This window comes from Squalius cephalus (assembly GCF_949319135.1).
Source record: "Squalius cephalus genome assembly, chromosome: 16".
NCBI classification, from domain to species: domain Eukaryota; kingdom Metazoa; phylum Chordata; class Actinopteri; order Cypriniformes; family Leuciscidae; genus Squalius; species Squalius cephalus.
The window spans coordinates 33,473,536-33,492,066 of NC_137137.1; the positions used below are offsets into that span (position 1 = coordinate 33,473,536).

General features: G+C 38.2%; 1 protein-coding gene across 1 annotated transcript in view; it reads right to left on the reverse strand.

Moving 5' to 3' along the window:
• Nucleotides 1-11,270: 11,270 nt before the first annotated feature.
• The window catches only part of wdr46 (WD repeat domain 46), a 28,955-nt gene continuing 21,694 nt past the window's right edge, over nt 11,271-18,531 (reverse strand). The window contains exons 11-14 of the mRNA XM_079896261.1: nt 16,676-16,826; nt 14,361-14,551; nt 12,421-12,534; nt 11,271-12,049 (exon numbers count right to left, since the gene is read on the reverse strand). Coding sequence (XP_079752387.1) covers nt 11,933-12,049; nt 12,421-12,534; nt 14,361-14,551; nt 16,676-16,826 — 573 coding nt within the window. The 3' untranslated portion in view covers nt 11,271-11,932. The remainder of the gene's footprint in view (nt 12,050-12,420; nt 12,535-14,360; nt 14,552-16,675; nt 16,827-18,531) is intronic.

Sequence of the window (18,531 nt, forward strand, 5' to 3'; positions counted from 1 at the left end):
TGTTAGTGTGTGTCTGTGTCAATGTGTGTGTGTGTGTGTGTGTGTGTGTGTGTGAATGTGTGTGTGCACATGTGTGTGCATGAGTGTGTGTCTGTGTGTGTTAGTGTGTGTGTGTTAGGCTGCAGTTCTTCATTACTCATGAATAAGATCTCAGCACAGACTATCTCTCATATGAACAGCTGTTTCTCGCTGAGCTTCGACTGATCCCACAGGATATCACAATCCCGATACGCCGTGATCAGTAATCCAGCGCTGGATATATATATATATACAGTATAAGGCATTAACTGCAGTGTTATGAGCCGCTGCGTCAGATGTTCATTATTGAGGAACTGCTCCTTTAACATGTTGGTCTTTGTGTCTCGGCTGCCCTTCCCCCCACAGGATCCTGAGTCACACACACACTTCATCTCCACTCCCACAGTCAGCTGTTCTCACACACACACAACTCAATGACCCCAAGACTATCTCTCTCTATACAGCTCTGGCTCAGGCTCAAACCATGAGATCATTCTTTTGCCCTAAAATACAGTAAAATAATACAGTAATATTGTGAAATATTATTACAATTTAAAATAATGTTTTTCTATGTGAATATATAGTAAAGTGTAATTTATTCCTGTGATCAAAGCTGAATTTTCAGCATCATTACTCCAGTCTTCAGTGTCACATGATCCTTCAGAAATCACTCTAATATGATGATTTGATGATCAAGAAACATTTATGATTATTATTATCACTGGTGAAAACAGCTGTGCCGCTTCAAATTATTGTTTAAACCGCGACACTTTTTTTTCAGGATTCTTTGATGAATAGAAAGTTACAAAAACAACATTTATTTGAAATAGAAATCTTTTGTTACATTAAAATGATTAATTTCTTTAAAAGAAATCTTCCTGCAAAGTGTATATATTATATTAGGGTTATATTACAGTCAAGAGATGAATCTGCAGATTTGTGCTGATGTGAGGAATCATTTTGAGACGGCGGGAGTCACTAAACGTGGCATTTTCAGTTGAATTTTAGGAAAACCACTTGAAACATTTGTTGTGTTGAGCTATTTCAGGCACTTTTGTTTGATTAGTTCACTGCAAACAGCTGAACGCCTGTAAATCTGCCAGTAAACCTGATTTGCAATGGGGGCTGAGTCATTTCGACGACAACTGTATATGCAGCTTCTTGAGATCCTCATCACTGGAGCAGATGGAGATCAGGATCTGGAGGAAACATCCAGATGGCCGGAGGGGGTTTGCATATGTATGAGTGGAGTAATGCTCCTCTATTGTAGTAAATCATTGACATGCAAGTCAATCATCCACAGAATATCACCTTTCATATTCAACTCTCTTCTGATGAGCTGGAATGAATCGCAGAAGTCGTCCTCGACGCGCTGTAAACGGGTTGAGTTGGGTTGAGTTGATACACAGTGTGTGTTATGCAGGGTTGAGTTGGGTTCTCTCGCAGTGTCAGTGTGTGTTATGCTGGATTGAGTTGTGCTGTGGGGGTTGAGACTGGTTTAAAGCGCTCTAGTCTCTCTAGGGAAGCGCTAGCAGGATATGAGCTCTGATGCTAATGCTAATGGACTGCCCCCCCCCCCCCATCTCCACATGCAGTGAATGCTGATGAGACCCTGGAGACTCACACAGAACACACACCGTTTCACTGCATAGATACACGGGTCATTGATGAATAAGGGTTTTAAAAGTGTAAAAAAATATGTAATGGGGATATAATTAATTTTGAAACCATTTTTTTAGTTTTACTAAGTGTTAACAATGAGATTATGCGGTTTTTGCAATCTATTAACACTGCTTTTGCCATTTTTTACAAAAATCTGTCACCAAAAAAAGTCTTTCAATAAAATGATTAATTTGCAGATGATTATTCATGAAAAAACCTGATTTGACATTGATGTTGAGATAGTGTGTATAACACGGAAGAAATATAAAATAACATTATCACAGATCTCATAAATGCATTCATTTTATTGGACTCTCTAAACCCTCCAACATGTTCAAGGATAACATTGCACAGGGAAATGAGAAAAAATGTAGGGAAAAAAGCCTAATCTGCTTTATATCTGTATTATTGTAGTTCCTTTAGTTATTCAAAACAATATTATTCAATTTAAATATTTACTATATATCGGTTTTACCCAATGACTACGTCTGCTGCCATTGGCATTATGAATATTTATGACAATACACAGGCACAAATTGCTACAGAAGCACATTTTATTGTTAAAATAATATTATGAAACTGGTTCGTCATACTGGGAACTGGGAACTCGGCCCATGTTGTTTAAGGTTTCACTCTTTGCTTGTACGGCCTCACGTGGCCTCGCTCCCAAATACATGTCGGATCTTATCCAGGTCTATCAGACGACAAGGCCAGTGAGGTCATCTCAAATATCACTTTTAAAGATCCTAACTCTCATCTAAAGTCCAAAAGGGATCGTGCCTCTTCAGTTGCGGCAATAAAATCTGGAATAACCCGCCTTTGGATATTAGATGTTGTCCTACACTGGTTTTTTATAAATCATGTTCGAGGGCGCATTTACTTGCTCAGGCTTTTACGTTTTACTGTTGTCTTGCATTTTAATTGCCCTTTGGTTTGGTGTTTAATGTTTTTTGTATTTTTTGCCATGTATGCTGTTGGAATATTCTTTTAATGGAAAGCACTTTGGCCAACTCATGTTGTATTTAAATGTGCTATACAAACTAAGCTTCGGACGGCAGCTTTTGTTGCCTGAGCGTTTGTCTTCTCCTTTCCTGAAGGCCTTGTTGAGCTCTGGATGCTTATTGGTTTTAGGGGGAGGGTTTCGCATCTTCCCAATCAATAGAAGACTTTAATATGGACCAAAGGTCATTAATGAGCCGCAAAAGAAGGAAGTCACTCTGCTGTACACAGAGTATAGTGGTTTGTGTTATATATTTATAGCAAGATTATCTTGGTTAATCATTACGAGCTAGCCTATGTCTTGCTGTTCGGAAACTGCAAGGAAATTTCACAAAGAAATGCGAAAATTTGAAGTTGAAAACCTGTTTTTCTTGCAAAAACCTGAATTTTTTGCTTCATTTACAACTTGGAAAAATTATTTTTACATGGTACCAGAATGATTCAGATTTACAATTTAATCCAAAGAATTGGTTTAAACATTTCACTGTAAAAATTGAATGAAATTTAATTTATACAATTCAATTCGCATTTATTTGTATAGCGCTTTTCACATACACACATGGTTTCAAAGCAGATTTACAGAAAATGCATGAGTCCACATTACAGAGAGATCTGTTATCAGAGGATCTGTCTAAGTTATGTATTTCAGAAATGTACATATACAATCACAGTTAGCTAAAAATGTATTCATTTAAACAATGTAATAATTGAAGGCAGAAACAATGAGCTCATTGAAGTCATGAATACTTGTTTGTGTATTTACAGCTTTTTCATTTGGATTCAACTGATATCTTGTGTCGTATGAATACAGGGTTACACTTTATTTTGAGGTGTCTTTGTTACACTGTAATTACACATTTAGGTACTGAGTAATATTAATTAACATGTACTTACTATAGTGATAGGGTTAGTTGCATGTTATTATGCATAATTTATAGTTATTACTGTAGTAATGACATTTAAAAAAGAACACTAAAGTCATTCAGCTGTATTAGTAACACTGTATTTTAATGCAAGGCACTGAAAGGCATATGTTGTAAACGCCATCTTCCGCTGTGAGGAACTGAGGCCTCGCCCAGCTTTACTTCACTAATAACTGTGGCTCCCTCTAGTGTTCACAAAGTGCCATTCATTGGCAGATTATTACGGTGAGCGGGAGGGGACATGTTCAGTTCACATAGTTTCGTCGTGGCCACGTCATATTACAGTTTTTCTCAATTGCTAAAACACTAAAACCCATTGGCTGAACAAAGTTCTCGGTTGCCTGAACTCATTTAGCTAATTGTGTAGTCTGTTGTCAATGCCTTAAACCATTTCACATGGTGTAAATCAATTTGCAGATCTCACTTAGACTTATCAGCAAAACTCTAAACACATTCTCATTCTCAAAACACATTCTGCACTTTAATGCACATGTCATCCATACTGGTAAACACAAGTGGCAACAATCAAATACAAATAGAGAACGCATGTCATTGATTGAACACAACCACTCAAAACTGATTTAACCTGTTTCAAAAGATGTGACACAACCAATATAAGCCAGTTCAGAGAGAAAACAGGTTGCTGAAGGTGGGAAGGAGAAAGTCTGAGAATGGATAGAAGAAACAATGTGAGAGGACGAGGACGAGTGCATATGCGAGGTGGGCGAGGAAGAGGAAGAGGAGGAGGGCAAGAAAGGAGGAGGGACAATATTGCTTGTGATGTCGACGAAGTGCTCTGGCCTGGCCTGACCCAGCCCAAAGACAAGAAGAAGCACATTGATCACATCTTTACTCCTTTGATTTTTGTCCCTTTTAGTATTGTTTACTGTAATACAGTGCATTATAGGCTGTATACTGTACAATGGACAAATTGTATGACCTGAAAATTGTCAACAGTACCATTTGTTTACAGTAGTGACTGCTCAATAGATTTTGACTGGTTGCAGGTTCATATCATCCAAGAACAAGAATTACAGTATCACAGAGACAAAGGACAAGTTTGTGAGATGCAGGGTACAGTACAGTAGAAATAAGGAGGAGGAAGAACAAAAAATTAAATTGCAAAGAGCAAAGCAGAGTAGTAATTTCTGATCAATTTTGAGCTACTATGATTATGTTTCATGTTTTTGTTCATCAAAAGACAATGACGGAAAAATATGAAATTTGCTTTGAGATTAAAAATGTACTTCTCCCTGAGAACTATATGTTTTTTATTTTTTACTTTTCTTTTTATTTCCTTTTATCAAGTGCAGTCATACAGTATGTCACAAATGAACTTTCTGATGGTACAGTAAGATGTCACGGGTGAGTCTACAAACAGAATAGCAGTCCATAGATATCTTTCGAGAACTATGTTTTGAACAATGTGTTTTCTATTTTTTGGTGTATTGTTTACTGACTGCTTGATAGTGTATATTTTGATCACTTTGTCTATGATTTGAGAGCAGTGTTTGATTTTGAACACAGGTAAAACTGTTTTGAGGCAAAAGTTTCATTTTGCAAGAGGAGTCAGAGGTTTTGTGTATAGAGCTTGAAGATGAGGTTTTGTGTTTAATGTTTTCAGAAAATGGAGCAAGGTTTCAGAAATTGTGTTTTAGCAATTGAGAAAAACTGTAACTGGTGGGATACATAGACTGTAAAAAAAAAAAGAAAAAAAAAAGGGATAGTGATAATATGTCATGGCCATGATATGATAATTTGTGGGAGCGTAATCATTACTCGTGGGAACCCTATTTTAACCCAGTTTGTTGAGGTAAAACCTTCCGGAAGTTTTTGCAGGGTGGGATGTCTGAGTACGTCCCAAAACTTGCCTAGTATACTCTACTGCTACACACTCAAAAGTATGCACTTTTTCTCAACAAAAAGAGTACATTCTTTTAGGGCATATATGTTATATATATATATATATATATATATATATATATATATAGTACTGTGCAAAAGTCTTAGGCATGTTAATATCCCCACCCCAAAAATGGTTTTAAGTCAGTTATTTATATCTTTTGCTGTAGTGTGTCAGTAGGAAATCTCAGTTTACATTTCCAAACATTCTTTTTGCCATTAATTGTAATAATCCAGTGAGATTTGTGTATGCACAAGGAGTCTGACAACAGCCGGTCTGATCTGATCTCACCATCATCGAGTCCGTCTGTGATTACATGAAGAAACAGAAGAAACTGAGACAGACTAAATCCAGAAGAACTGCGGGAACGTCTCCGAGACGCTTGAAGAAACCTTCCTGCAAAGCTACAGTACTGGGAAAAGCACTGGCACTTGTGTTAAAATGCTGTAAAGTGAGAATGCTTTCAAAAATAAAATCACAAATTGAATTTATTTATGATTTAACTTCTATTAACAAATTCAAATCAATATATGGTGTAACGACCCTTTGCGTTTAAAACGGCTTTTGTCCAGCTACACTTGTGCATAGTTTTTCAGGGAGCTTTGCAGGAAGGGTTCTTCAAGCGTCTCGGAGATGTTCCCGCAGTTCTTCTGGATTTAGTCTGTCTCAGTTTCTTCTGTTTCTTCCTGTAATCACAGACGGACTCGATGATGGTGAGATCAGATCTGACCGGCTGTTGTCAGACTCCTTGTGCATACACAAATCTCACTGGATTATTACAATTAATGGCAAAAAGAATGTTTGGAAATGTAAACTGATATTTCCCACTGACACACTACAGCAAAAGATATAAATAACTGACTTAAAACCATTTTTGGGGTGGGGATATTAACATGCCTAAGACTTTTGCACAGTATAGTAAAGTATAAGTAGGCGAATTGGGAAGCAACCAGAACGGAAATCAAAACAGTGTTTACATGTTTTCAAGCAGGCATTTAGATTTTTTGGATTCTCTTTGGCACATACAGAAAGTTGTTTTACAATACCAATAAAGGGTGCATTTGATTTGTTAATTTCTAGGTCATTTTAAAATGACAATTTTCTCAAAATTTTTTATGCGTTTTGGCCATTCATTTACACGACAGCGGCGTTTTGGGGGCCTGAAAACACACTTTTGAAAAAAACAAAAAACGTGAATCTTTGAAGACGATGACGTCATGCACATGCGTATTACGTATTCAGTCTATAGTGTTTCATCGCCATCTACTGGCCTGGCAGCAGAATACAGCGGTTTTAGTAGTTTCCGTGGATCCGTGTGAATAGGGATCGTTTTGACAATGTCTGTACGTGGAAAACTCAAACTACTGGATGTGTAGAGTCACGCTGGCTGGGAGATCGGCCAACAGGGAATTGCAGGAATAATCTAGTCTTGAAATGTCAAGAGCTCGGATGAAGATCTGCACAGACTGCTGAAACAGGAATGCTTGTGAACAGTGTGAACCTGACCGGGCGGTTGTGGGTTGTAAAGCTCAACTGGTTTCTTGCTGTCATGTTCGGCATTAGTGTTGTTGACCCCTATTGAACAGTGATGTTGTGGTGCAAGATTGAGCTGAAGCCAGACATGCCTTTATGATTGTTTCCAGTGAAGTTCTGCATGTTGAGAAAAGGAGGGGACAAAGCACTGAACCATGGCAAACCCGGTGATTTGATTCAGACACGTCTACACTAATGCAGATATACTGGAAAAATGATATTAAACCATTCAAGCGCATGAAGACCCGCAGGCTGTTTTCACATCCAAAGCGCACTCACAGAAAGCCGCCTCTCATTCGGTTTAGTGTGTGATACTGAACTGAGTTCTCTTCCGTGTTTTCTTGCACTTGAACAGACAAATACAGTCGGTTATATCTTATGTAAACAGTCGGTTTGTAAACAGGTAAACACACAACACAGCTGACACAGGCAAACACACAACACAGCTGACACAGGTAAACACACAACACAGCTGACACAGGTAAACACGCAACACAGCTGACACAGGTAAACACACAACACAGCTGACACAGGTAAACACACAACACAGCTAGCGTGTTATGGGCAACAACAACTCAACCTGTAAGAAATCGAAAGGACATAAAGGCACACTGTGTAGCTTTTCAACCTTCATAATATATTTCCAAGACCCTTGTGATGGTACATCGACTTACAATAGGTTGAATGACACGTCTGCCATAGCCTGACGGGGTCTGTATCGCTTTTAATGGCACTATGTAACTTCGGGGTTCGGGTAGTAACCCGAGCACAAAAAGAACTACAAAATTCGACTGCTTTACGGCATACGTCACTTCCCCCACCACTTCCTCAAATGTGGATGTGAAAGGCCAACCAGCGTTTGTTTTAGGCTTTCGTGCATATATGTTTTTGTCATGGGGGCTGTTTACACCTGGCCACTTCATGCGTTTTCTCAGATCGGATAGCTATCTGATCGTGAAAAGACCAGGTGTAAATGCCCTCCGAAACGCATTCAAGACGGATTTGAATCCGATCCCTCAAACCACTTCAGGGGGAGGTCTGAGACGCATCCCAGACGAAACTGGACAAGTGTAAATGCATCTGGTTGTTGAAACCATATGTAAATTGTACTCCTCCCAAAAATGCTAATTATTTTTTTTTTTAAACGTGTGAGAGCATTTTATAGGCTATATGTTATAGCCAGATATGACGACGCTACTGGAACACGCATCACCGCAGATGAGCATCTATTCATCAAGCCAACGTGCAAACTATCGCAAATCAAAGTGAAAGTAAGTTACAGACGCTTAACACACAATCATTGTCATTAAAAGTAAAGAAATGAAATGATCTTACCAGCGCTGTTACTGCTCTCTCTTATTGCGGTCTTTGATTTTGAAATTTTAGCTGATGATCAATAAAATGCAGTTCATATCTGTTGCTTTCGGTGACGTGCACTCCATTAAATCTGCATATCGCGCGGGAATCGCAAAAACACATTTATGTGACCAGGTGTAAATGGAATCGTTTTGATAAATCAGATAGCTATCCGATCTGAGAAAACGCATGAAGTGGCCAGTAAATAAATCTCTTATTTGTAAACTTGTTTGATTTCTATGTTGTATGTTGTTGCACTTGCTTGTAGTATGTTTTTTTACATGCCGTTCATTCATTTATTGCTGATAATTAGGAGGGGTATTCACGACAGTGCAAGTATTCCACAGCGACTCTAGGGGTCGCTGTTTGACAAAAACACAATTCCTACACAGTGTGCCTTTAAGTACTCGTTCATTCAACTTTCGACCTATAACCCATGTTGAACTTGCAAAACCTACAATCAAATCTGAGATTTCTCAGCGGCAATCGGGTGAAAGAGACAAATTTAGCCGTCTAGCGCCATAGACTCCCATTCATTCTGCACTCCTGGCGATCGCCCCCAGTGGAACTCTGGTGGAACTACAACCACAATTCGGTACAATAGGACTTAATAGGGAGTGGCCAGGCTCTCCGTAGACGGGCTCTGATTACGTGTTCAGTCTATAGTGTTTCATCGCCATCTACTGGCCTGGCAGCAGAATACAGCCGTTTTAGTAGTTTTCGTGGATCCGTGTGAATAGGGATCGTTTTGACAATGTCTGTACGTGGAAAACTCAAACTACTGGATGTGTAGAGTCACGCTGGCTGGGAGATCGGCCAACAGGGAATTGCAGGAATAATCTAGTCTTGAAATGTCAAGAGCTCGGATGAAGATCTGCACAGACTGCTGAAACAGGAATGCTTGTGAACAGTGTGAACCTGACCGGGCGGTTGTGGGTTGTAAAGCTCAACTGGTTTCTTGCTGTCATGTTCGGCATTAGTGTTGTTGACCCCTATTGAACAGTGATGTTGTGGTGCAAGATTGAGCTGAAGCCAGACATGCCTTTATGATTGTTTCCAGTGAAGTTCTGCATGTTGAGAAAAGGAGGGGACAAAGCACTGAACCATGGCAAACCCGGTGATTTGATTCAGACACGTCTACACTAAAGCAGATATACTGGAAAAATGATATTAAACCATTCAAGCGCATGAAGACCCGCAGGCTGTTTTCACATCCAAAGCGCACTCACAGAAAGCCGCCTCTCATTCGGTTTAGTGTGTGATACTGAACTGAGTTCTCTTCCGTGTTTTCTTGCACTTGAACAGACAAATACACACAAAAATATGGCAAAATATCCCTGTAAACAGTCGGTTATGTCTTAAAGGGATGGTTCGGACTCCGGAGTAAAATCAACCTAGGGTCCTTTGCACCATGACCTTGAGCCAAACACCCCCCCAAGAGGCCTTTTTTCCCTTGGTCGAACATTATTAAAGTTAGAGCTTATTTAGAGAGATCAGCCGGATGGCTTAGTGCAGGCGCTAATGGATCCAAGGCTGTATATCGTAAATTACTCCACTAATAATGCCCAGAATGGCACCAAACTTCTACAGTTGTACAAATAGGTTCTGTACTCATAAAACGAGGCATTGGAAAGTTTGTAAGTACATCAGGAGTTTATTTAAATAACACTTGCCCGATGGCTAATGCTACCGCTAACCCGGACATCGACGTCACTTCAGTGATTAGGGAAAAGCACGTAAAAGTCCTGGCAGAAAGCGATGCATAAGGATGTAGTGTAACGACGAATTATTATTTTTTCCGAAGTGTTAACAAATAATTGTTGCAAACTGGTACTACCAACAAAATAAGGCTTCTGGGGGGGGGGGGGGGGGGGGGGGGTGTTTGGCTTGAGGTCATGGTGCAAAGGACCCAAGGTTGATTTTACTCCGAACCATCCCTTTACGTTAACAAACAGTTGACTAATGTCTCAGTGTATTGGATCCGTGCACCTCTTAAAGTGACAGCGGCCTAATATTCCCTCTGCAGTCTTTATAATAGCGTTAATCAAACAATGACACCCGCTGTTATTTTACATTTGATAACAGTTTCTATACCTGAAAACACTGTTTATTTCAATCATGTCTCTGCTCAGTTGTATTTATTTGTGTGATTGCTAATTGTTTTTTTATTTAATTACTGTTTACTTGTCTTTAAAGGAGAACTCGGCAACTCTAGCGAACTCTAGTCACTTCTTCGCTGATTTTCCCTTTTGTTGTCGCATGTTTTCCCCACGAGCTCCCCCTACAGCTGTGGGGGGGCGTATATTTCACAACACGGACGTAAAAAACTCACTTGCGGCGGCCTCCTCCCCCTCTCTACCGCTGCTCATGTGCGTTTGTTATGATCGGAGCAAGCCAACTGTATCGTGTGGAGCTATGTCTACCGAGGTGGGTAATCTGGTAATACATCATACATGCGTGTGTGTTTATGTCGAATTGCCGTAAAACAATTCGTGTTTCAAGCTCGCGCTCGTTCTCGTTTCTCACGAGACTTCCAATTTCTGTCTTACCGGGACGGCAGTCCCCAAGTTGCAAGGGTGGTTTTCCGCCTGGGAACGCTGGGGGGAGCAGAGAAAGTCATCAATATCACCAGAATAGGTTGTTTAACCATCCAAATGATTTCTAGACAGTTTTATTAAGTTAAAAAAGTTACCAAGTTCTCCTTTAATAATGCTTGAAAATTTTGTTATTATTAGTTAGGCTAGTTGTTTTTGCTGTGGTGTTTTTTAAACCTCTGTTGATTTTTGTTCATAGTATTCAGTCACACATAAATGTTTTGCAATAAGACAGAATAAATGTGAATGATATCTTTTTTTTTTTTTTTTTTTTTTTACACCTTTATTTAGAATTGAAATTAGGAATCGATAAGAATCGGAATCGTTAAAATTCAAACTATACCAAACCCTAACAATGACGTTTAGTCATGTGATGCATATTGTACCCATAGAGATGTGTTTATACTGCTATGTGCTGTTCACTGTCAGTGTTGATGAAGATAAATGTTACTTCATATAATCTTCATATTGTATATCCTGCAAAGACGACAAAAAATGTACAATCAATTGCTGTCCTGCGTCAAAACATAAGGGCAATTGTGTTTTAGACCAGACATGGAGTGCGACCCGAATGCAGATATTTTGCTAATAAAATGATCAGAACAGAATAGCATGAGAACTTTACGTCTGGTCTCTCGCCATCATCTCAGTGAGATCTTATTATGTTATTGGCCAATGCATTAAGATGATTTCAGTGTGGACAAGAAACTTTTGCAAAAAGCAAGTGTGTGTGGAAAGCATTTAAAACGAAAACTATTCCTGGGTCTTTAAAGATAAATACATGTGCAATTTCTTATAGATATTCTAGGTATTTTATTAAACAAGCAAATAGCTTTTGCTCACAATCAAGGAACAGTAGAAATGACACGCAGAGGTTCTGTTATAAAAATGTCTGTTCTGCTTTGCATTAGTCCTCATGTTCCCAGCGGTCGGAGATCGTCGCTCTACTTCCTGAAACGGTCAAGAGTCGTCTTCATTCCCAAGTCTCTCTTCTCCTTGGACTTCTCTTCCAGCTCTTTCTGTCTTTCCATTTTCTCTTGTACAGATTGTCGAATTATATCCTGCAGAATCACACGAGAGAGGAAGTGATGTGAGCAAAGAGCAAAAGAGAAACACTATACTGAGAGAGGATTTGTGGGTAAGTTAGACCTTTAACTGTACAAATCCCTCAAGTCTATGATATTCTGGTTATGCTCTATATTTTTGACCAAAATTTGAATCTGCTTGGTTAAAGTTACCTCTCCTCCTTAGCAAACATGTGTGTGTGATTCCAAACACACCAGTCTAATACTTAGGATTAATGATTTTAATAAACCTCAATCATGATCAGTATCAAACACCACTAATACAAACACTGTCAGGTGCTCTTGAGCTTGAACATGCAAATACATTAAAGACGACAGACAAAAAAGAAAAAGTAAAAAGTAAATACCCTCTGATCCTCATGGGCGACTTTCCTCTTTCTTTTCTCCACAGAGCCAGCCGAACTTCTTCCTTTCTTCTTTTTTATGGGCTTAAACTTCTCTTTTGCCAATGGATCAAAGCCCTGAAATAAAGACAAGACAAAGTCTAAACTAATGACATTATACTGTCTGGTTTCTCGTAAGCTCAGGAGACACGAAACACAGAGCGGATCACATGATCGAGTTAGACCAGGAAACATCTCAGACATCATTTGAGCTCTGCACAGAATGCTGTATTTTAAAGCGATATGGAGGAGATTATGAGGAAACTGCTGGTCACGGCTCTGGCCGAGCTGTGAGATAAACTAAACACTATTGGTTATTTTTTTTGTGCATTTCAAATGGTTGAAGGGTAAAGTATTCTTAAAATGCACTCTAAAATGTTATTTATTTAGAATAAATAATTATTCACAGTATTTTGAAGTGCCCACGATAACAGTATCGTGCATGTTTCATTATTGCGATATATATTACCGAATACTGAAGGATGTCTAGTCTGAAGTGAGCGTAAACAAGCTGAAAACTGTCATTAATGTTAATTAAAACACAAAGAGAAAATCACTCAGTGCTCTTGACTGATTAACTTTTCTAGCTTTAATAAGAATCAATTTATATTTCATTCATTTTATGCAGTATTTTTTTTAACATTTGCTTATTGCAGTATTTCTTAATACATGTTAAATAAATAAGCATCTTTGTACTACTGTTTTTAATTTGCTTCTTATTTTTTTTCGAAGCCTCTAAAGGGACATGGTAATGAATTAAAAAAAATGAGATGAGGGGAAAAATAAAAATTTCAATGTTCTTGCGTTTTGAGTTTCTCGGGGGGAACGCAAAAGCATAGACATAAAACATTTTTTTCTCACGTCTCATATTTTTGCCCTTCATGTCCCTCTAGGGGCTCCATATATATATTTTATACCATAAATAAAAACAACTTGTGATATACATCTTTATCGTGAAATTAAATGTTCTGATATTGTGAAAATATTGGTAATATCGCCCACTACTAATTGGATGTTCCAGCTTACTGCAATCTCACCCATATGTGACCCTGGATCCAGTCTCGAGTCGCACGGGTATATTTGTAGCAATAGCCAACAATACATTGTATGGGTCAAAATTATCGATTTTTCTTTTATGCCAAAAATCATTAGGACAGCAATGGACAAGTTTAATTCAAAGCATTTTTATAATGGAAAAATTAACCTACACTATAAGGTTAAGAGAATCATCATTTAAGGAAAAATGGAGAAAATGGACCCATTTTCTGGCCCTAGAGTCTACATAACTGTTCTTCCCAATACAACTGTACACTGAGTGTTAATTTTGTGAGATTCTACTGATTGGGTTTCTGGTAAACTTGCGCAAAAGATGGTAGAAATATTGTATATGTAAGGTTTATTGATCAGTGATTCCGATGATCACAATTTTTTTTTTTTTTTATCAATTGTATTAGATGCCTCCTCCTTACCTTCCTTTGATTTTGTTCAATGTACGTTATCGTTGTCATAAAATTCCAATAAAAATGAAAGTATTAAAAAAAAAAATCATTAGGATATTAAGTAAAGATCATGTTCCATGAAGATATTTTGTAAATTTCCTACTGTAAATATATAAAACACTTATTTTTGTGAGTGAATGCAGCACAGTCGTGAAGATAAATGGACAACTTTAAAGGAGATTTTCTCAATGTTTCGATTTTTTTGCACCCTCATTCCAGATGTTCAATAGTTGTATATTGGCCAAATATTGTCCTATCCTAACAAACCATACATCAATGGAAAACTTATTTATTCAGCTTTCAGATGATGTATAAATCTCAATTTTAAATATTTGACCCATGTGACTGGTTTTGTGGTCCAGGGTCACATATGTATTTGTGCTGGGTTACCAGTGCTGAACTTACCAAAGCCTCAACCCGTTCCTTGTGCCTCTGCTCAAAGCTGGCGTGGTCCACTTTACCCAGCTGTCCCGGGTCCAAGCCGATCAGCTCAGGCTGCACCTTCTCCAGCAGGGCCTTGACCTCCCACTCCTGTCTCTGCTTGAAGCTGCGGTACGGGTTTGTGTCCAGGGCATCAAAGTTCGGTTCTCCTGCACCTGGAGAGACATTCAAGAGCTTGCATTCTCCTTTTTTGAAGTGAAATGTGACCTGTAGATTTTTTGAGACATTCAGGCCTCGTTTACACCTGATATTAAAGGGGTGGTTGATTATGATTTGACTTTTCTAACTTTAGTTAGTTAGTGTGTAATGTTGCTGTTTGAGCATAAACAACATCTGCAAAGTTACAACACTCAAAGTTCAAAGCAAAGGGAGATATTTGCTTTTACAGAAATCACTTTATAAGGACTACAACAAACGGCTGGTCGGGACTACACCACATTCCTCCCGGGTTAGTGACATCACCAACCCTAGAATTTACATAAACCCCGCCTCGCAACAAAGGGCTATATATGTCTCAGCAGAGAACGAGTTATTGAAGCTCCGCCCTCTGTGCCGGGAGCAGCAGCTCATTTGCATTTAAAGGGACAAACAAAACAATGTGTTTTTGCTCACCCTCAAAAAAGGAAAATTTTAACATGCTATAAATCTGTGGGGTATTTTGAGCTAAAACTTCACATACACATCAAGGACATCAGAGACTTATTTTACATCTTGTGAAAAGGGGAATTACACCACCCCTTTAAGATGCGTTTCGGTCGATCGGATCACAAGTAGACGAGGGAAACACATTCCCGTTTACACCTGGAGTTTTAATCCGTCTCTTTTGTCCACTTTCAAACACTTCTGTCCTGATTTCTGCGAGGGGAGGGTCTATGGGTGAGTAAACGTTTGGGTTTTTCAGATCTTTCAATGTAATGGACAATAAGCTCATATCATTAACATATGAACGCGCCCGGAGACGATGGAGAAACACACGGAGAGCATCAGCTTCAGTTTCTGCTCTGACAGACGCGAGATCAGCCGAACGCTGTGAGTGTGTGTCAGAAATCAGGAATGGAGAGAGAACATTGAGCTTCGTACATTTTTCATCTTCAAACCAAACTTGAGTCTTCAGCCGACAGTTTAAATCCCGCTCTATCGCTCTTCCCATAATGTTCCCGCATTAGACCAGTAGACGGAGAGAAGACGGTCTTTAGTGGCTGTTTGAACACATTCGGTCACATGAGCGTTTACACTACGAAAGCAATCCAGTCGAAAGTGTTTTCCACTAACCCTGGAAGTGGAGGAAACTGGACGAGCTCAAAGTGTTTTAGACCCGTTTAATCCTGTATTTAGAGTCGTCCACTCGTGATCCGATCGACCAAAACACATCTTAAAGGGATAGTTCACTTTGAAATTAAATTTTGGTATGTTTTAGCTTACCTCAAGGGCATCCAAGATGTAGGTTTATATAGTTTTTACCTTTTATACACAGCCACGTCCAAGTGATCTGAGGGCGCGAGCGCATCCTGGTGTGTGACGTGTGCGCAGACTGGTGCATAGATATATACACTAGATGTCGCCTTGGCTACAGCAGTTCATTGGAACGAATGTCTTTAATGCGACATCTAGTGTATATATATATCTATGCACCAGTCTGCGCACACGTCACACACCAGGATGCGCCCGCGCCCTCAGATCACTTGGACGTGGCTGTGTTATAAGAGGTAAAAACGATATAAATACTGTTCGTTTTCTCACACAAACCGCTCGTTTCATGTCTTAGGCCATCAATGTGTACTTACCATGGGGAATTGTTTAATTTGGACTCTGTGCATGCTCTTTGAGACAGTGACCATAGACCTGCATGATATGACTGTCAGACAAGAACGGTTTGACCTAAAAATATCAAAATTGAAACTACTGCGGAAAAAAAGACACCTACATCTTGGATGCCCTTGAGGTAAGCTAAAACATACCAAAATTGTATTTCAATGTAATACAGCTGTAAACAGGGCCCAAGTCATGATCTCTGCAATATACTGAAAAAGTATAAATCTCAACACTAAAATAACACAGTGAAACACTACATTATCTGACTTATCTCCCCAAAACTGCTGCTCATTCGCATTAAACAATGTCATGTTGCTGTGTTTCTCTGGCAGTGCGAACAGGGCTTTACAATGCAGTGCAAGCATCACTAGGTTTGGGAACAGAGCTCATGAAACAGCTGACTATACATGCAGGTATGAAGGAGTGAACATGTCCTTTGAGTGAACTTTGATGTATTTGTGTCTTACCTGGTACAATCATGCTGGTGAAGCCCTGATCATGTCCGATTCCCAGAACATCCTCAAACGGGCAGTACGCAAGCCCACAAACCTGCCCTCGAAGGCGGTGAGCCATGTAGGGTTTGGATAAAGTACTGCTTCCACAAGCGTTCTTATAGACCTGTGGATGCATACAGACAACGCTAAGACCTCGTTCACACTGTCAGTCCAGATCTGATTTGTGAATGTGATTGTAATCTGATTTAAGGTGTTGACTGTCCACACGGTGTATCCCAGCGGTTCAGATCTGATTTGTGTGTCCATGCCACTCTTTAGTATTTCGGAATATCTGCATTGATCTCAAAACATGTCTCCATTATATTGTTTTCTGGTAGTCTGACACTTTGCATGTTTACATGCATGTTTCCTGTATAGGAACATCTGACATGTTTACGTTTTACAAGAAACTTATATAAACCACACAAAATCCGGTGTGACTGAAGTGTATTTCCAGAAATGCAATTTGAGTGGGATTTACTTATTTTATATTAGGTGTATGTTTTTCTTGGTGTCATGTTTTGATGTTATTTTATGTTTCTATGTATTTTAGAGTTATTTACTATTTATGGACAGCACTTTGGTCCATTCTAATGGTTTTGAAAGTGCTTTATAAATAAAAGCTGAGTTGAGTTGATTTCAAAACACAATGTAGCTCAAAATGGGTTTGTAAAAAAAAATATATACAGTACCAGTCAAAAGTTTGGAAACATTACTATTTTTAATGTTTTTGAAAGAAGTCTCTTATGCTCATCAAGCCTGCAGTTAAAAAGAAAAAACAAACAAACAAAAAAACAGTAATATTATGAAATATTATTACAATTTAAAATAATGGTTCTCTTTTTTAATATACTTTAAAATGTAATTTATTTTTGTGATGCAAAGCTGAATTTTCATCAGCAAGTACTCCAGTCTTTGGTGTCTTATGATCCTTCAGAAATCATTCTAATATGATGATTTATGATCAATGTTGGAAACAGTTGTGCTGTTTAATATTTTTTTTATAACCTGAGATACTTTTTTCAGGATTATTTGATGAATAAAAAGTTAAAAAGAACTGTATTTATTTAGAATAGAAATTTTTTGTAACAATATACACTACCGTTCAAAAGTTTGGGAACAATAACTATTTTTTTTTTAAAGAAATTAGTACTTTAATTCAACAAGGATGCGTTAAATTGATAAAAGGTGATGGTAACGATTTATATTGTTAGAAATGTTTTTATTTTTAATAAATGCTGTTTTTATGAATAAATGCTGTTAACGTTTTACTCATCAATGAATCCTGAAAAAAGTATTCCAAAAAAATATATTAAGCAGCACAACTGTTTCCATCATTGATCATAAATCAGCATATTAGAATGATTTCTGAAGGATCATAAGACACCAAAGACTGGAGTACTTGCTGATGAAAATTCAGCTTTGCATCACAAAAATAAATTACATTTTAAAGTATATTAAAAAAGAGAACCATTATTTTAAATTGTAATAATATTTCATAATATTACTGTTTTTTTTTTTTTTTTTTTTTTTTAACTGCAGGCTTGATGAGCATAAGAGACTTCTTTCAAAAACATTAAAAATAGTAATGTTTCCAAACTTTTGACTGGTACTGTATATAAATTGTGTGCTTTTTTGCCGTTCACACTCAGATTCTAATCGGATATCCACAAAAATCTAATTTGGATCGATGGTCTGAACGAGGCTTAATAGCAGCATTATAATATTAAATCAATTCAAGTTAATTTGTATAGCGTATATGTATTTCACAATAGATATGGTTTCAAGCAGCTTTATAGAGAAAGCTTGTTTCAATGTTACAATTTAGC